The sequence below is a fragment of the Notothenia coriiceps genome, unplaced genomic scaffold (genome assembly GCF_000735185.1).
Source record: "Notothenia coriiceps isolate Sejong01 unplaced genomic scaffold, NC01 NC01_scaffold00033780, whole genome shotgun sequence".
Classification (NCBI taxonomy): domain Eukaryota; kingdom Metazoa; phylum Chordata; class Actinopteri; order Perciformes; family Nototheniidae; genus Notothenia; species Notothenia coriiceps.
In genome coordinates, this window is record NW_011366481.1 from 75322 (window position 1) to 94783 (window position 19462).

The 19462-nt window shown below is 41.1% G+C and overlaps 2 protein-coding genes and 1 long non-coding RNA gene across 3 annotated transcripts; 1 reads left to right on the forward strand and 2 right to left on the reverse strand.

Annotated features, from left to right (window-relative positions):
• The first annotated feature begins 1979 nt into the window (after positions 1-1979).
• Positions 1980-2751, forward strand: LOC104961797 (uncharacterized). Its single transcript, XR_800135.1, has 3 exons — positions 1980-2093; positions 2216-2307; positions 2661-2751. It is a non-coding gene; the product is annotated as an uncharacterized lncRNA (long non-coding RNA).
• A 7487-nt stretch (positions 2752-10238) lies between these two features.
• Positions 10239-11843, reverse strand: lratd2 (LRAT domain containing 2). Its single transcript, XM_010790135.1, has 2 exons — positions 11683-11843; positions 10239-11412 (listed from the first exon to the last, which is right to left on the reverse strand). Exon 2 carries the CDS (start codon positions 11228-11230, stop codon positions 10409-10411), a length of 822 nt encoding a protein of 273 aa, XP_010788437.1. The 5' UTR covers positions 11231-11412; positions 11683-11843; the 3' UTR covers positions 10239-10408.
• A 3201-nt stretch (positions 11844-15044) lies between these two features.
• On the reverse strand, positions 15045-17616 carry LOC104961798 (NSE2 (MMS21) homolog, SMC5-SMC6 complex SUMO ligase). The gene is made up of 5 exons (XM_010790136.1): positions 17544-17616; positions 17314-17467; positions 16192-16283; positions 15884-15990; positions 15045-15430 (listed from the first exon to the last, which is right to left on the reverse strand). Exons 1-5 carry the CDS (start codon positions 17604-17606, stop codon positions 15319-15321), a joined length of 528 nt encoding a protein of 175 aa, XP_010788438.1. The 5' UTR covers positions 17607-17616; the 3' UTR covers positions 15045-15318.
• Positions 17617-19462: the final 1846 nt, after the last annotated feature.

A 19462-nucleotide genomic window follows, 5' to 3' on the forward strand; every position in this document is an offset into this window, starting at 1 on the left:
CAACACACCCGCACCCAACCGACAGTGAGCGGCAACCGAAGGGCCCGGAGTTGGCCAGGTGGCCAGTGGGAACGACGTTAGCTCGACAACCGCTGCGGAGGGCTCGATGTGTGGGCCGCACGAACAGGTCAGTTGTCGGTAAATGTTCCATGCTGTAATAGTTGCCTCCGAGCGCGTGGTTGGAAAGAGGCGGTCCTAGACAGTATTCATAGTCGGCATGGGAGAGAGGAGGCGCGCGTCGGTCGGCACTGGCACATCCAACTCGTAATCCATTGCGCCTCTTTTATGGCCGACTATGCAACGCGTAATCAAAGACAATACTAGGCTCAATGTTTCGTCAGGACGTTTTGAGATATATAGCCTTAAATGATACAAATATGGATATATACTATCGCATTGAAGTGGTTACAACACTACACGCAATGATTGTAAGACAGTACCGATATGGGGGCCATGAGTGGTATTAGGGGTCAACGGGGAAAAGACAGGACGGTCGGGTGCTCAGTTAAAGAGAGGGTCCCGGGGCACCATATAAGATTAGCGCCAACGCCACGGCCAGCAACTGCGTCGTCGAGTATATAATCTCACAAGTCAAGTATACGTAAGCTTATACACGCACAAGTTGAAGAGACCAGAAGTACACAAGCTTTGATCGTAACCCTGGGGTACAAAAATTATGCAATGGTGGCCCGGGAGAGGGGGAACAAGGGGCACAATGCAGTGCGCCCCACTCCAGTGACCGGTCAAATACGTTCTTCACTTCGGTAAAGAATGTTATCTTGCTGCGGTCTAAGTGACATCATGGATAAAAAGACACAATTAAGAACTTTTTAGACACATAAGCTAGTAGAAGGATGTGTAATAAGGTCGCACAGATTTGGACCTTCAAACGGAATTTCCGGTAGCTGCCTAAACTGCCTCCCTCGGTCACTCGACGACTTCTTGTCTCACTACACCAATTACCTCCATACGCCCAGGCCGGTCGTCATGCGTCTCAAGCACCTGGTCAACTCAGCACACGTTCTCCCTCTGGTTTCTCTTCCCTCAACGTCACTCAGCCTTTACCCCTTTCACCTGGTCCTCGCCACACTTGTTCTTACCGCCACGAGAATCCCAAAATTCCTGCCCGCTTCCGCCAACTACAACGCATCTTACCTCTTATCCCGTCTGGCCGCCCCGCCTGCACTATACGACTAACTTGGTAACTTTCTTTCACAACGACGCTCCTGCTTTCCTTGTCGAGGGATAAAGGGACTTCGAGTTGGAGTAGGGAGTTTTACGAAGTCCCACCTGACATCCGCAACACTGACTCTCTACCCATTTTCAAATCACGTCTCAAAACACATCTCTTCACACTCGCATATCCACCCTGATCCTTATCCATCACACATCCTCTGTTTTTATTTATTTGATTGATTTATATACTGCATTGTCTTGTTTATGTCTCTTATGCTGGTGTTATGTATTGTGTATCTTGTTTTTTATGTGTTTGTACGGCGACCTTGAGAGCCTTGAAAGGCACCTATATATAATAAATGCATTATTATTATTATTATTATTATGTAAATTGGCCCACATGTAGAGCAACCATTTTTTTAACGAAGTTACATTTTTTACAAATTGTATTATAACATCAACCGTAAAAAAAAGAATTGATGGTGCTTTTTATTTAATTAGATAAAGACATGCATTGAATTTGGTAAATAATTATGAAGTTACAATGCTTTACTATGCAGCCTATGGAAAATAATTCTACAATTAGTATAATACTGATTATATAAGTGTGGCCTAATCTTGAGCTGTGAATGTTGCCCTGTATTGCCATGAAACACAATGAATATCTATGCTCGGCATTCAAAGGTTGAGTTCCTTTGTAAACATCCTAAATGAGGAATCGTTCTGATCAGTGCACCCCCTAGCCATCGTGAGGTATTCGCTGAAGTGAATTCCTCTTCCCTGTGTCGTGTTCATTTAGAAACCAGCGGTGGTTGTGAGTAACCTGAGCAAGCAGTACAAAGGCAGGAGAGAAGGCTTTTCTCTGAACAAGGGGAGGAAAGAGGCAACGAAGAACATCTCTTTCTGCGTTCGCAAAGGTGTGTTTACTCTTTCTGTGAAGCCAAATAATGCTTTGATTGCATGGTGATCAAATGTTTGGATTGCTCCCATCCATGAAGAAACCGTGCAGCCATAGTCTTCATTTCTGCTGTTTTTACAGGGGAAGTTCTTGGACTGTTAGGCCCCAACGGATCAGGAAAAAGCACCATCATGCACATGCTGTCGGGGGACACTGACCCCACCTCAGGCCAGGTACAGATATGACTGAAGCTGCTCTCCTTGTCTCTTTTAGTTCCAGATTCCTATATAAAGATTTAGTGTGGATTTTTGTAATTTGAAGTAATTTCACAAATGTTGACCGTGTTTATGATGTGCACCTTCAGATGACTCCAAACATCTTCCCTCATCGTCAAAAACTTCCTTTTTTAATTTGAATTCCTTAGTCTGAAGTCTTTTTTCAGATATTCTTTTAAATGCAGAGCTTCCCCTTGCTGCAATAGTGTGATATTTTGAGTGATTACATGTGTGGCCCTCTCATCTGGAAATAGCTTCAATTTAAAGACAAAATAAATGTTTGTCTTTTCCTTTTCATGGCCTTTGTCCAGGTGCTGATGGGGGACTACAGCACAGAGTTCCGTCCGGTGGAGAATCCTCTGGAGCATGTGGGCTACTGTCCTCAGGTGAACCCTCTGTGGCCCAGGATCACTCTGCAGGAACATCTGGAGATCTACGCTGCCATCAAGGGCCTGAAAGGACACGATGTTCCTGACATCATCAAACGGTAAGCCTCAGGTTACTTTGATTCACACTTTTATCCTCACCACTGCATCTGTTGCCTCCCTCTTCCAATATGCAATCACACTTTTTTCAATATGAATGTTTTTTGTAACTGTATTGGTATTCATGTTGCATTTCACCATGAATGTAGTTTTTGAAGTTCAGTACATGTTCATTTTAGTCCTGAGCCAAATGTCTTTGTAAGTTTTTATCATAATAATAACCTAACCTCATATTATTCCTGAGGGGGCCGACAGCCAAGACTGGAGGAGGTTATTTTTCCGGGTCACGTTGTTGTGAATGTGATATCTCATGAACACCTTGAGAGAAATTCAAACAGCATTTGTCTATTATCTTTCCTTCTGTCAACCATATTTCATGTTAATTTAGTCAAAGATGGTGCTGGCATTTTACAAAATGAACACTGGTCATGGTCACTCCACTCACAGTATTTGATTATTTATCCCTTGAATTGATCTGCGTATACTGATCAACCACGAGTATCTCACCTTTAGAAAGTGTCCTAAATCCTACCCTCTCTCACCCGCCCCGCAGCCGAACGACTAATCCATGCCTTCATTTCCTCCCGCCTTGATTACTGCAACTCACTTCTTTACGGCATCAGCACTACATCCCTCAACAGACTCCAACGGGTTCAAAATGCAGCTGCACGTCTCCTCACGCATACCAAATCACACCCAGTCCTCAAAGACCTCCACTGGCTTCCTGTCTCCCATCGCATCAACTACAAAATTCTGGTCCTCACCTACAAAGCACTCCACCATTTGGCCCCCCCTTATCTCACAAACCTTCTCACTCCTTATCAACCCCCACGGTCCCTCAGATCCACCGCAGCCGGACTCCTATCCATTCCCACATCCACACTCTGCAGCTTTGGGGACAGAGCCTTCTCAGTGGCAGCTCCTAGGCTCTGGAATTCCCTCCCCCAAGATCTCCGTGACTCTGAGTCCCTCACAGTCTTTCAGTCCCGCCTCAAAACACATCTTTTCAACTCTGTCTACCTGTGAGACTGACCGTTGAGCGGCCCGACCAAGGAAGGAGGCAGAGGCAGAACGTCCAAAAATATAACCCGGTGTGGGCATTTATTAAAACATTACACACAGCCTCAATCCTGCTGCTGCTGCTGCTGCTGCTGCTGCTGCTTCACGTGGGCCCAGCCTGCAGCCACCAGGATCTCACACCCTTACCAGCCTCCAAACAGACAGGGCAACAGAGCCTAAATACACACCCACACTAATCAAACCAACAGGACACAGGTGGGGGGGGCGGGGGGAGACAACACAGCACCAGGTGAACATAATCAGGAGTAACAGAAAGAACGGGAGGGGGAACACTTTTCAAAATAAAAGACGTGCAATATACAAGGCCCGAAGCCGTCAGTCCATAGTGACGAAGTTACCTTCGTCACACTACCCATAAGCCCCCCCACCTCTCAATCAACTTCCTCTTGACTGCCTTTTTATTTTTTTATTTTACTATACTTACTTGTTTGCCCTGTCCTTGTTTGTCTACCCTCCCTCATATTGTAAAGCGTCTTTGAGTTGTGAGCGCTATATAAATAAAATGCATTATTATTAATTGTATCACGTGACTAGTTACAGGAAGTTGTATGAATGATGGAAATGAGAGTTAGTGAGAGGAGTGGCAGTGTCCGAGTTGACAGAGGGAAGCTTTGTATTATCTGAAGGACTTTAAACATTTAGCTGATTCTGACAATGTGGATGCAGTAGACATTGGATTTCAGAAACAGACTTCTAGTGCAAAAATGGTTAGACACAATAACAAACAGACTGGATCAAGTAAAAGGTCAAGGAAAACGTATTCGTAAATTACCTTTAAATGTCTTGGTACCTGTGTTCTGGCTGTCTATTTACTGTACAGGTTTGACTGTCTACTCATCACCATGTTTTCCAAAATACCTAACTATAACTTTCAGGCTTCTGCAGGAAAGACCTATTAGACTCCTCCAGACACTTGATAATGATCCCTGACTCTGTAGTCGGTCAAGTGTTTTGTATCTAAAGCATTTACTCCACTGCTTATTTTTCTGTGTGTTGTGCAGGAGGGATAGCACTACTCTTAACCACCTGCAGTCATCTATAATCGGAAAATCATTAGAAAGCATGAGGCACAGTTACCATGAAAGCAGATGTGAGAAACTCTGAGTCATGGACGTCATAGTGAGTCGACTGACACTCAAAATATGAAGAGCAAAATATAAGCAAGAAGCTAACAAGGAAAGAGAGCCATAAGGAATAAAGGTATAAAATAATGAGTTGCCTGATTTCTTTATACAGAAAAAGGCCTGAAAAAACCCAGTCCTGTCCCCAACAATTCAACTGACACAAGGGCAGCAACATGGAATTTAAATTTAAAAAGAGTAAGAGTGCCGGGAGGAAGTTGTTAAAAGACAGTCGTGAGGGTATGGCTCTAATTGCCCAAAGAAAAGAGACTGTGAGACAGGGGATTAGTACTCTAGCTTCCAGGTGAAGCCCACTCACAGAACACTGAGCAATGTGGAGCTAATGTGAAGCATCAGCAATTTGGGAATTATAAAAACGTATATGTTGGGATACAGGCATTGGTGAGAAGCAAAGAGGTACATTTACTGAAGTTCTGTACTCAAGAATTTATACTTTTACTCAAAAACATATTATAGGAAAATATTACAATTCTTACTCCACTACGACACTTTTACTACTCTTACATACTACTAAGTAGTTCACAAAGTATCCAAAACTTTGCTCCACATGATCATAACAGGATATTATAATATTCTATAATAATACAACACTTTTAAAATACCCATCTGCATAATGAGTACTTATACTTATATTTCGATACTTTGACTTAAGTGACATTTTATAACTCCTTTTACTTGTAAGGAGTTTTTTAAGACTGTTTTTTTTCCACTCCTGGTTACAAATAATATAAAAGTTTCCTCTAATCTCTTGATAACAAGCAAAATCCTCTGTATTCAGATATACAAGAAGAAGAGATACAAAAAATAAAGAGTGCAAAACTGAGGAAGAAAAATTAAGACTTGTATAATTTTTATAGAACTACAACGGTATAATTGTCATATTTGTACTAGGTTAAATTGTGAGGCATGATTCTCAGCGATGTCCCAGGATAAGATGAAAGCAGATCACTTTTGAATCAGCCTGCTATAAATAATTGAAGGGACAAACAGGTCGGAGTGCTTGAAGGCAACAATTCTCAGGCACGTCTGAGTATGGTTTAACAACCACTCTAGAGCCTCCCATCCCTCTCTTTCTTTTACTTTTAATGGCCCATTCATCCATCACCATCCACAGGAACAGGGTCAGTTTCTATGAAGCTCTCCTCGGGCCCTTCCTTGTTGTCTGGCTCTGCTTATGTAAACCAGACAGCCTTGGCTGAGCGGATACGACAGCTCAAACTAGAATAGAGCCTGGTCCCATTCTGACGAGCCCCACATCAGCTCCCGTTGTCTAAGAACTCCCACTTTTTCCTCTATTCTGATCAAATCAAAGATACTCTTCTTACATCCTCTTACAAAGCTCCTTACACAAGATGCCTTCGTTTTTCCTTATTCGTGTTTCCTTGTTATTTCCTTTGAACCGTCATGATGTCTTTAAAGTGATCTTTTCTAAACTCAGCAATTCCCCCGCTGTTTACAGAGGCTATACTTTCTCAGCCTATTGCTCAGTCCTACGGAACCACATTTGTCAAGGAAAGTGAAAGAAAGCACAAAGGAAGGGAGCATTGGTCACCCGCCTGTATTTGTGGTATAGCATGCAACCTAAACTTAATTGTTGTGCAGTTGAAAAAGTAGCAGGTGCAGCACAAACTGTGAAACTAGCTTATGGGAATGTTGCTTTAAAGAAGGAGAGAAAACCCAGCGCTCCATGGAACTGGGAGGGAATGAACTTTGTTATTGTGCGGCTGAAAAAACAAACGGTCGTCCCACGCCGGGACATGAAAGAATCACAGTGTGAATCTAACAGTACATACAGGTCAGTCCAAGCCAAAGCAGTTGGGGTCCATTTCAATGATTAACCCAATGTTGGGGATGGTGCTTGAAGTAAAGTTTACAGTGAAAAGGTGGGGGGAAAAAGTTTTGTGAGATGCAGCTCTCTGGATCAATAACCGTTAATGAATGCAGTGTAGTTAATTTTGGAGATTCATTAGGCTATTCTCTCACTAATTCACAGGAAATGGAAGGGTCTCTCCAAACACATGATTCAGGTGAGTGGGCAGTGAAAGTGGCCTTACAAACAAAAAGCCTGCAGCTCTCTGTTCATGCGATGATGTATGTAGGTGTATTTTGAGGAAACAATTGAATATTTTTAAAGGTGAAGTGTTAAAGGGACAGTTCAGAACCAAATGAAAAGTACATATCTTTCCTTCTTCCTGTTATCCTATTTATCATAAAGATTGTTATGGTCTGAGTTCCTGAGGGTTGGAGATATCTTCTGTAGAGATGTCTGCTTCCCCTTCAATATAATGAAGATTATATGCTCAAAGGAAATACATCTGAAAAACTAAAAAGAGAGAAAATACTTACTACAAGAAACGGCTCACAACAAGGTCTGGATTATCTTGAGTAACCGGGTAGAGATTTCTCGCTGTGGAGATCCTCTCTATGGCCGGTATCTCCAAAACTCTGCATCTAACACCAAAGCAATCTAGATTGATATACTTCGGACTACAGGGAAGTGGCCTGGTTATCAGAGTATCATACTGTTAACATCATTGCTGGACACATTTAGATTGAAACCTTCAACATGGCGCTGCTTATGAAGGGCTGATGTCATCTCAATAATCTGTTTTATTATCTTATAAACACACTCTCTCTCTCCCAGCAGGCATTCATAAATCCTGCTCTGTGCTGCTCAAAGAGGATATTGGCAAAAACTTTAGCTGTTTTGCTGTTTGAGCAGCCAAAGTGGCAATCTTAAACAATCCCTGAGGTGTGGTTCATACAGTAACAAGTTGAACACGAAACTTGAATTTACCAAATGTCCTCAAACTATCTATCGTTGAGCTCCTCTGTGTTTGTCCCACATGGATAACAATCTAGCTGTGGCTCGAGGCCACGTCTAAAGTACACTCCCACTTCCTGTAGGCCTGTCAGATAGAATCTCCTCATGAGCACACTCCTCATAAATTCAGACATGTTTGTGTGTGGGAAGAAGTTTTTGTAGATAATGACATTTTGTAAACATGGGGTGGGTTTGATTTGAGCACTGGCGCGTCCCCAGCTTCTATAATGATGCCAGTTTTGCCTGAAGGCTGTGGGCTTTCCTCCAATCCTCCGAAGGAAACATGACAGACTCACCGGCCAAAAGGCTGACGTGAATGAGCCAACATGTCAAAAACCCAAAGCTTCCCCTGGTTACACTCGTTTTGTGTCATAGTAAAGAGGGCTGCCTCAAACTCTCACAAGTCCCATCTTATTTGGTTACAGATCACACTGGTGGCCTTTTTTTCTGGAGTAATTACACGTTTAATCTGGGATGCACTGGCTCAGCTTTCTCCGGCAATAGGACTGAATTTGAGATTGTCAGTTAAACACACCCTGCGGAGATTTTGCATCTAGGAATGTGATGTTGGTCTCTGTTTTGTTTGGTCAGTTCACACAATTCTGTTCATCCATAGTTAACAAAGAAGATTAGAATTGATACAATTAGATATTGCATGATACTCAAGCTCAAATAAATACTTTATGTTTTGGTGTGTATCACAACAACAAAACTCTTTCCAGATTTCGTAGGAAAAGAAACAGCACAATGAAGCCATATTTAGATTGATATTCACTCAGCTGACAGCTTGATGGCTTTTTCTTAGCTGAGTGTTCATTATGTACCAGCTTTTCATAGCTCAGAGAAAATCAAATTGAACCTAATATATGACGGAAGAATAATTCCATTTCAGCTTTGTCACACAAAATGAAAAATTAAAGTTAATATGTCATATTAAGCCACTATACTGGCAGCTGCTTTAACATTGTGTGCTTAGCCAAACACTGCAGAGATTGTATTGGTGCTAAAAATGATTTTCATAAATATGTATCTCAAACACACACACTTTAGATTCCATCACTGTGGCAAACCACAGAGGAATTGATGAAATGCTAATGTGTCCGGCAGCTTTCTTATTTGGTACCTGATGACGATCCTGCTTTAGGTCCAGTGGGACCCCCGCAGCAAAATAAGTAAGGTATTATCTCCATGCAAATATCACCAGAGGAGAGCAAACCGGCAGAGAGAGTGATCGACCGACTGGCTATGAGGGAGTCATCAGCTTCCTCTGAAACGCAGGGGAAAAAACAAGATGTCTCACAGTTCAAAACAACCTCAGAGCCAACTGTAATTTCCGGCGCAGCCTCTAAGTGTGAGCAGGCCTATTTATTATTTGACATTACTTCAACTATATTTAACATAATAGGTATCTCAATTGTGCATCTACTTCCGGTTGTTGATATATAATATATTTTCATGGACCATTTCTTATTACAATCTTAAACTCACATTTTTATCCTACATAAATGCGGTCTGTATCTTCATAAAAAATAGATTTGGAAGCATGAATATTGAGCCAATTTGTGGGTGTAACGATTTAAAACTGCACTTTTGACCGATATTTAATTTATGGCTGTAATTCCAGCAGGAGGAGGGAAAGCCATGGGTGAGCAACACTCTTAACCTGCGGCTAAACTTTAAAAAATGACTTCGTCAGTCAGCAGAGGTGTAAACAAAGCAAAATGTGCAGCAATGTTGGAACACAACCAAACAAAACAATGCTGGCATTTAAGAGTCATGCTACCTTTCCGGAGAATCATGAAATGATTCATTTGCACTGTGCCAGCATTGCCATAAATCTTTTTAAAGGTAAAAGTTGCAATCCTTCACTAAAAAGAGAAAAATACTGTTCAAATATATATATATATATATTTATTTCCATATACCTTCATACAAACATATTCTTTTCAAAAAAATAAACTGTTGAAAGGAGTGAATCAGTAAAAGTGCACAGTCATAGTGTCCACAGAGTATTCAAAGGGTGGGTAAAGCTGTGTCATGATTGGATAAAAAGCAACAGAAGGGAATCCTCAAGGTTCACACAATAACAAAAATACATAGCCGTCTCATCTATTGATCTCCATCACCTGAGTTTCAAGTGCTATCAGCACTCACACAGAGATTCCTTGGATTAGAAAGATAATTATGGGCAATTAAATTCTTCAACCCCAAATGATTAGACTGCAGGTGCAGCTCTGATAATGTATCCATCACTCCCTTAAGGTTCAGTATGTATAATCACATTTTAAAGAGGGGGTGGACATGACAGTGTTTTCGATGTGAATCAAATGTTGTTTTCACGCTTGTATCTGCTTTGCTAATGCACTTGAGCATGAAACAAGGATCAACCCTGATTTCAGGGGGAAATTATTAATTGTAACACCCTCTGAGGATGTGCTTGAGTGGCACATGCGCCCAAGCCCCCAGACATAGCTCTTATTGGACTGACAGCTTTGTTTTCCAGCGTGAAAAGTTTGCATTTTCCACTGTCAGTTGGCAAAATAGTCCTCTTTGATTTCATTTGTTGTGTTCAAGTGGTTGGCCAGCTCTTGCATCACAGCATCTTTGCCAATCTGATCGTTCCTCCTCTTTTCCATGATCACGTCCTCCAAGCTCTGAAACTCCAGGACGTGATTCTTCTTCTCCGAAAATAGTAACTTTAACCTGTACGGCTGCTTTCCTATCCTTATCTCCCCTCCGATTTTAAACTCCCGTTTGCCAAAGCGGCACCAGGCGGCAAAGCACTCAGAGTTCCTCCAGTACAGCTCTCTGTCTCTGGACCCAACATGGTCCAGGGCGTTACGCACGATCACCTCCGGCGGGAGCGCAGAGTACCTGTAGAGGCCGTTCACTATCCTGCCTTTTTTGCCTTGGCTCACATCGGTGAGAAAGTTGTTCTTGATCTCCGCCCGGTGCAGATGAACCACCTGGAAGTCCCCGACGTACACAGCCCATTGGGGATACTGTCCGGTGTTCAAAAACTCCAGCAGGTCTCCGGGTCTGCACTTGTTCAGGAGACTTTCCGCGGAGTGGGTCTCGGCTCCGGTGTTTGTCTCGTACACGCACTCCTCCCGGTAGAAGATCGAGCACTCCAGCTGGTCTCCGGGGTCGAAGGGCTTCTCCTCGTGGTTCACCATGTTTTTCTCCGATGAAAAGCGGTCCAGATTCTCGTCCTGGTCGTCGTCATCGTTGGAGAAAATGTAAGAGACGCCGATCCTCGGTCCGTTGTCGTCCGGTTCGAACCCATTTGGGTCCGATGTTGGCACCTCTGCGTAATTTAAATGCGTTAGTTTCTCCACCTGGTTCCCCATGAAAGGTGACAGGTGGATGAGAGGAGGTAGAGCTGAACACAGAAACAGGATCCACCTGTTTTCACCGGGGAGGAGACACGGAGAGAGGCGCAGTGTTGTGCCGCGTCTTAACTAAATCCAATGTATCCAGTAATCCATGTCCGGCTGTATAGATCCTCCGTTTGAACACCAACTGCGCCACCCTGTATAAATAAACAAGAGTAGCTCAAACAAGGAGTTCAAAGCACATCAAACCAACCTGCAAGTCAAACTATTATACAGAGCTCTCCCAACAGGTGTGACCTGACACACTGTTGCCTCACCGTTTTTACAGCTGGATACTTTTTACTGCACAGTACTGAGGCTAGTGATCGCACAGTGCAATATCACTACACTTGTTGTCATGTTTAAGCTGTTGTACTCTACATTTGATCCGGTTCTTTTTCAGTAAACTCTCTAGAGAGTAGGCTCACCTGCAGTTCAGCTCCCTCCTGTTGTCACATCGGTAAAATGAACCGGAATGAGAGTGTATGTGCTGGCGGAGCTGCTTCCTGTGTGTGGCTGTAGTCTGTGCTGTGCTGTGCTGTCTGAAGTATGAACCACAGCGAGTGTTGCAGCGAAACTCACCCGGGGACTGCTGGGAGGTGTTGGCTTTTAAAGCGACAGTACGCCTTTTTACCTCATTTACATATCCGGTGGTACTTTCTCAAAATAAATTATACATTATCAGAAACAAAGGTGCGAATAACTCAAATATTTTAATTGGAAACGTGGGTCTACTACAGTGTTGAAATACTCTGTTAAAAGAAGAAGTCATGTATCCATGTAAGTAGAAGTACAAAAGCATCAAAATAAAAAGTAAATAGAGCGGCCCATTTCAGAATAATTTATGTATAATTGTTGTATATGATATTTATTGATGCATTAATGTGTTCATCACTTCAATGTTGCACTTGGTAAAAGCATAGACTGTATACAAAAGGTGTCATTGTTTTGAATTACTATATATTGCTTGGTAGCTTCACCTATACTCATACATGATGATTTATTAGTTGATTTATATTTTTGAAATGTTAATCTAATGTGCAAAGTAGCTGACTAGAGCTGTGAATAAATTTAGTGGAGTACAATATTAATTGCTGGCAAATTATAGTGGATTAGAAGTTTAAATGAGCATTTCATCGAAGTTCTCAAGTACAAGTACCTGAAAGTCATACTAGAATGTGGCCCACCACTGATAAAAACAATACAAAACAACTGGCAGACTTTATAATATTATGTTAAGGCGTTTACTAAAGTAAAATAATGCAATTGGTTCAATATAGTTAGCACATTTTTTTATTGGATGAAAGTAATATAATAAAATGTGAATACATTTCGTTGGAGCCTATAATACTTTTAAAATAAAAAGTGTATTATTAGGTCAGGATCAACCCAGTACCACACAAACGATCTGGAGTTTATACATTGATGTGATCAATGCATTGCTTTTTCTTTAGGTGAAGGATAATCCTTAAACTCAAAAACATATAGCAGTAAGCATGCAGTGTGTTTGGTTTATACTTCCACATCTTTAAATAAAAAGAGCAGTTTACATTGAATTCTAACTAAAAAGGTGCAGCCCATGAAGAAAACTTAATTTGGGAGATTAAAAAAAAAAATTGGAACTTTCATGAACAAAGAAGCATGTACATCCTGTATCAAGGACAGAAAGACAATGAATGATTTAGTGCAGGGAAAAATCATTAAGAACCCTTTCTCATGACATTCTCCCCTTTGTTATCAACACTGGGTAATACGTTTCAGCCAATCATTGTTCCAGTTAATTATTGTATTATTTCCATACTCTGGAAGCTGTCTGCTATGATGAAATGAGCTTTAAAATGAGAAATCTGCTTAACAAGTACAAGCTTTTTACATTGTAAAAGGATTTGTGATGTAATTGGAGGATTAGTATCTCAAAGAAAAAGAATGCTACTGATTGAAACTAAATTCTGTTCAAACCTAGACTTTTTTTATTTGATCTAATTAAATGTGCTGCTAAACTGAGGGTATACATATTAATTGAATTACATTATTCCACGACATTTGAGGTTATGTCCTTTTAAACAATCAGATACAACGTTATACAATAATATTTCAAACTGACTTTAAAATTATAGTTTTATTCCATATCTGAACCTGATGCCAGCGGAGAAATGTTAGTATATCTTAAATGCACTCTGACTATATCAAACTTTTCAGCAGACTTGTCATATAAAAGGCACAGGTGTTATTAATAACCAGAACTATTCAAGTGTCTCAGGAAGTCATGAGGCACACTAGCAGGACCCTGCGACCAAAGCAGCTAACCACAAGTCAGCCATCATTCAGTTCATTTGACACCTGTGTTTTAATACTGTGACATGTCAAAATATGTGAAAAGGCATAATCCAAGTTTGCAACTCGAGAATAGGAACACAGGAGTCCTAATCATACAAGACTTACATAATGCTATTAGCAGCACTTTCTTTAAAGGTCTGGTATTAGGTGCAATTAACTAAGTCTATAGGAGCTGGTTTTAATCCCTTTAAAAGAGGCAGGTCATTTTACCCATAAAATAATAACCCAGACTTCTTCTTTTAATGGGTGTCATACTATTTGGATTTAGCCCATACAAAGCAGTGTGAGAAAAGAGTACCAGCTCCATCTGAGACCCTGCTGTTCCCCCCTCCTCTCCATCCAGGACTCATATGCCAACAAGTGAGGCTATGTTCTCTTCCTGCCAGAGGGTACAATCTTCCTCGGACATGCCACACATGGAGGCTTACAGTGTCTCAGGCAGCCATTACACCTTCTTCTCTGAGCAAATGAATGTGAATTCCTGATCAAACAAAGCAAGCCTCTGGGGAATCGATTGGGAGGCTTTTCTTCTCCTCGGCATGGAATGTCTGTATAATGTTGAGATTGAATTTCTGAGGATATTTACAGCTCTGCCTCCCTCCAAAGAAGCAGCTTAATGGCTCAGCCTGTGATGCGCTGAATGCAATGCTGATGCGTGTTTGCGTGCACTTCCCATAAATTGAACCCTTGTTGTTAAATTACCTGTGACTTCATATGTTGTTCAGTAAACAAGATGAGCTTTGCCGAATGCCAATGCGAAATCAAGTAGAGTGTGGAAATGAATGAGTCAACATTGTAGACAATTTGTTGCCAGTTAATGTTCATTGGCGAAATGCTCTGAGTGCTGCGTGACGCACACTTCGGAGAAGAAGCGCAATTAAATACTTTTTATAAGGCCTGATGCAAGGTTATTAAAAGATTAGCTTCACCTAGTTCCATCTTAACACAGCCTTTGTTTGTTTTTATTTGAAACAAAGACCCTTCACAGGAATAGCATGCAGGAAAGGGATTTAATCTCATAAGTACAAAGTGCAGTCTCACAAATGTCGTAGAATGGTTTGTTTATGGCACATTCACAAAAGTGATTTGGAGGAAATGAATTTAGTAGATCTAGTATCCTACTTCAGTTATGTGTGAAAATAAACAGTTATTTATAAAATAGTGATAAGTCGAATTTAAACATGAATTAAATGTTTCTTCATGATTTGAATTCAATGTACATAGGCTCACTAACTTCAGGCTAAAATGAACCATGCCTGGATTTATAGTTAGTGGATACAAGTCTCCAAACATCCTTTCAGCATACCTGAAGCTGATAATTAAAGAACCCCAGATAAGTGTCTTTCCAACAATAATCATGTGTCCTCATGCAGACACTGCTCTCTTGTGGTTCTGCCGACTTACTGCATCAGGTAAAGGTACTATAATCCCAATTATAAATGCAAGCTCGGTATTAAATGTGTATGAAAAGATCTTCAGCTTTATTTAAATTCAAAACACTGGAGTACAAAAAGATTCTTCCCTTGGAATAAAAGTCCTCAGTTCTTAGATTCTAAACTAGTGGCAGGGTTGCTGACTGAGGTATAAAATCTAAATGTACATTTTCCACAAGCATCAGCAGGTCAGAACTGAGTAAAAGATTCAACAACATATTCCTTTCTTATAAACAAATAATCACCATGGCACAGGTATAATGATGAATGCCAAATCAAATATAAAGAAAAGTACTACGTCCGGTTGCCGCTTGTCTTCTTGCTCTGGATCTTCCTCCTCAGGATCTGGTCAGGAATCAGATCTGACTGTTTCACATCTGTATTCCCACAGCCCACCACAGGACAACTATAGACAACAACAATATTATTCAAAGAGTATCCAAACACACAAATAGAATATGCAAATTAACACAAAGCGCACAAATATCCGCATTGATACTGACAGACACTTCAGGGACAACAACATGTGGCCAAGTACTGCAGCATTTAATCAGTTCTAAACTTAATCGCAATATGGGAAGGCCTCTTGAGTATTGTAGCTATAATTGTGGATAAAGTGTAACCGCAGTGGGGACTCCAGACAATAGGCAGGTGTCTAAGAAAACAACATAGACAGGCAATGGGAATTCATCAGCGTTTCTTTACGAGCCGCTACATTTAATTTATTTCTGACATCAAAGCAGTGTCATAAAGAAAATATGAGTTAAGGCAGATTGCTTGTCCCTTGCTAGCACGCAGAGATGTATAGAATAGAACCTGACTCAACTTTCTAACAGTCCTCTAAGGGAGAGCGTCTTACCGGCAATTCTTTTTCTGGCTGTGTCTTGCTTTGATCATTGCCAGTATGGCCCCTTCATCATAGTGGTGATTACACTCCTTGTTCCTCATCGGGTTCACCATATCCACCTTGAAAGCACATTCACAGTGGATTGTTATATGATACATATACAAAGAAACACAACTTTAGCCACTAAAACGTCAAATCAATGTGGTCTTCTATGGCTGAAGATACTGAAACAAGTGTGTTATTGTAGGGAATTAGGAAGAGTTGTAATAATACAATTTAAATGAGTAAGAATAAGACATTAGGAGGCTGGAAAAGTCTACCTGTGTGAGTGGGCAGGTGAAGTTCACTTGGGTCTGTGTGACAGCGATGTCTTCATCCAGCTCCTCCATGTTCTCTGCCGTCTCTTCGTTGCCTGAAATATATTATACATAGTCAGTTTCCACATTTCTAGATAAATGATGACCTGGATCAATGACAATATGTCCCACATAGATAATACATTCAGAGCTAATTTTGCATGTTATTTTAATGCCAAAACAAATATAATTTAGCTTCAAAAATATACCAGTGTCCACATGAAGGAGTTAATGTTTGCCCCATTTCACCATCTTTCATCAAATCTCACTTTAAAGTAACACACATAGCCTTGAGACCACACACACACACACACACACACACACACACACACACACACACACACACACACACACACACACACACACACACACACACACACACACACACACACACCCAGTGAAGCTACAACTATCCAAAAGGCTTTTCTCTGCTTAGGGTATTTAAAAAACATGATGCATCCTTGCACTCTTCCACGCAGTGATGCAATGGTCCAGCCAATAAGGTAACACTTCAGTCTTTAGGAGAGCAAAATGTAAGCTTTATTAATGTCTTCCTCAATATGAACATGAAGTGATTTAGCAATCATATAATTACTAATTATGATGATTGATGGATTAGAGCTTCACAGAATACAAAATAATATGTTGACTGCAAATGACATTATCTCATATAACCATTTCTGTTCACACCCTAAAATATGTTTCCATCCACAATGCATCTTTTGGGAATTAATCAGACTGGGAGATTAACATTGGTGAAGCAGCAACTTCCCTTATAGCGTCTACAGAAAACAATATGGCCGTGTCAAAGTGTGACCATGTGTTTAATAAGGGGTCACACAGGGACACTTAAAGAGCAGAAAATAACTGCTTCAGGGTGACAGGCAAACATAATTATTCAGCAGTAAACAAAGGGAGTTTAAAATTAGGCTAATTATTACGAAATAAGGACCCAATAATTCTTTCTGTCCTTGGCTCAGATTCCCTCCTGCAAGCACAGCTATCATCAAAGTATTTTATAATTCCTAACTTTATTTCATTGAGAAGATCAATTCTGATTATTTCTCCTTTATTTCCAGGTCGTACCTTGGTTCAGAGTGTTCTTGATGCCGTCCTTGAAGGCCACGACTTTCTGGTGTTTCTGCAACTCAGCGTCAGAGAGCAGGGCTGTTCTCTCTGTGAAGCGCTCCTTCACCGTGGCAGACAGGCTGAACATGGCCTCTGGCTGCTGTGAGGTCACCTACAGAAATAAAGGTAGGTTAGTATACCGAGTCAACTACAGAGTTTGTCCCCGATATCCAGAAAACCCCCATCACCTTGATATTTGGACTTGCCACTCCAAAAAATCTGGTTGTGCACAGCGTAGCACAAGCTAGCATGAGTAAGCTTCCAAGAACTAATCATCTTTATGCACTTTCCTTACATCTAAGCCCTTATCTCAGTAATGCATCTTGAGGATCACCGGATCATTTAGTGCAGTGGTTCTCAAAGTGGGGGGCGCGCCCCCCCAGGGGGGCGCAGAGGCATGACAGGGGGGGCGCGAGAGACCAGGAGGAAAAATGGTTATAAAAAAAAAAAACATAAAAAAAAAAAAAAAAAATGTTTTAAAAATTATTGATTCGAAAATAATATTATACAGTACTATTACGTCTGGGTCTCTGTGTTTCATTAAAGTTTGGCTCTGTGTGTGTGTGGGGAGCGAGCCATTTTGTGTGCGTGCGCGAGTGAGAGCGCACCGGTACCGGAGATCGTTGTTGTTAGCTTCTGGTGCTAGCGAGCTACGCTAACGGATATAAGGAGTTTTTTCAACAACAAAGTGGAGGAGAGTCCTCTCCTGTCAGAATGAGAGACTCAGTGAGCTAAAGGACTCTCAGTGTTATCTCAGTGGGTCTCAAACGTTTTGGTCACCATTAATGTAAACAATTATTTCCGAGGCCCCACGTTTATATGATCATTATAGCTTTAAAAAAATAAGAGAATAAATTAAAAACAGGTATGAAATACTATATGACATTAAAAAAAGAATAACGTTAAAAAGGGAGTGATGTAAAATATCCATAAAGAAAAAGTAAATCTGTTTACAGTTCTGTTTCAAATGGGTGTTGAGAGATGTATCCATAGATCTCTTCATGTTGCTCTCAAAGTGCACCAGATTGATGCTTTTAACTTCAATATTTAAAAATCTTCCCAGGGGAGCTTGCCCCCTGACCCCCCTATGTGAGGTCCACACACCACCTATAAAAATAACACTTTACCCCTGCTTACACCTATATGCCGTGAGCTGATTATCGAGCCTTCATTGTAACAGTCGCGGGTACACTGTGTGTGTGTGTGTGTGGGGATTGTTGCAGAAGAACATTCCACTGTAGCGACCAGTACATTAATGGGAAACCCTAAATGTTTGAGCACCCTCTATGAAACGTCAAGCTACCCCACAGCACCCCCAAAATAGAATCTCTGGCGCCGCCACTGAGCCTGACTATTTGTGTTGGGGGGGCCCGACTTTTTTTTTTCTCCAAAGGGGGGGCCTGACAGAAAAAGTTTGAGAACCACTGGTCTAGACAGAGCAGTAAAGTACAAAACAGTACGACATGTAGCATTGAAGCATTTATAGCAAGTTATAGAAATACTGNTGAGCTGCAAGTAGCGGAAGTAGAAGTAGGGAGGTTATCAGCACGGGGTTTGAAGAGCTTGTTAACTGTGGAGAAGAGGTTCCTGGGGTTACGGGAGGGGTCAGTGAAGATGTTGGAGAGGTAGGCAGATTTAGTGGCAATAAGAGCATCTCTGTATGCATTGAGATGGAGTTTGTAGCTTTTGTTTAATTAACAAACCTTTTCAAGCTAAAGTAAACATAAACATTTCATTTCTCTATAACCACCTTTTTGTATTGTTTTCACGCATTTCTAATAAAAATGTAGCATGTAAGTGACAGAATAAACACTTTAGGTTGCTGTACAATGATGATGCAGAATGGCCCAGTAGGAAAACTGAGCCAGATGCTGCACTGCCGCTCAATATTGGACCAATTTCAAATATTGTTGTCCCCATTAGTCACTTAGGGTGAGGAATTCACAAGATATGCTTGAACATGGTTATATATAATGTCTTAAGCTTTCATCGTAACTTGTTCTTTTGATCTTAAAGCAAAGGTTAGCAACCACTGATCCATTATTTTGTGGGAGTAAGACTTGCCGTCATGATGATATTGTTACTAATGTGATCGCTAATGCTGAAT

Bases quoted from the DNA above. Each gene is read 5' to 3' on its own strand.
- lratd2 (XM_010790135.1), bottom strand. From the start codon at position 11,230: ATGGGGAACCAGGTGGAGAAACTAACGCATTTAAATTACGCAGAGGTG.
- LOC104961798 (XM_010790136.1), bottom strand. From the start codon at position 17,606: ATGCTAGCTTGTGCTACGCTGTGCACAACCAGATTTTTTGGAGTGGCA. The intron at 17,468-17,543 runs GTGATGGGGGTT...TTATTTCTGTAG, and splicing joins TGGCAAGTCCAAATATCAAG to GTGACCTCACAGCAGCCAGA. The intron at 15,431-15,883 runs GTAAGACGCTCT...TGTTGTCTATAG, and splicing joins AGCCAGAAAAAGAATTGCCG to TTGTCCTGTGGTGGGCTGTG.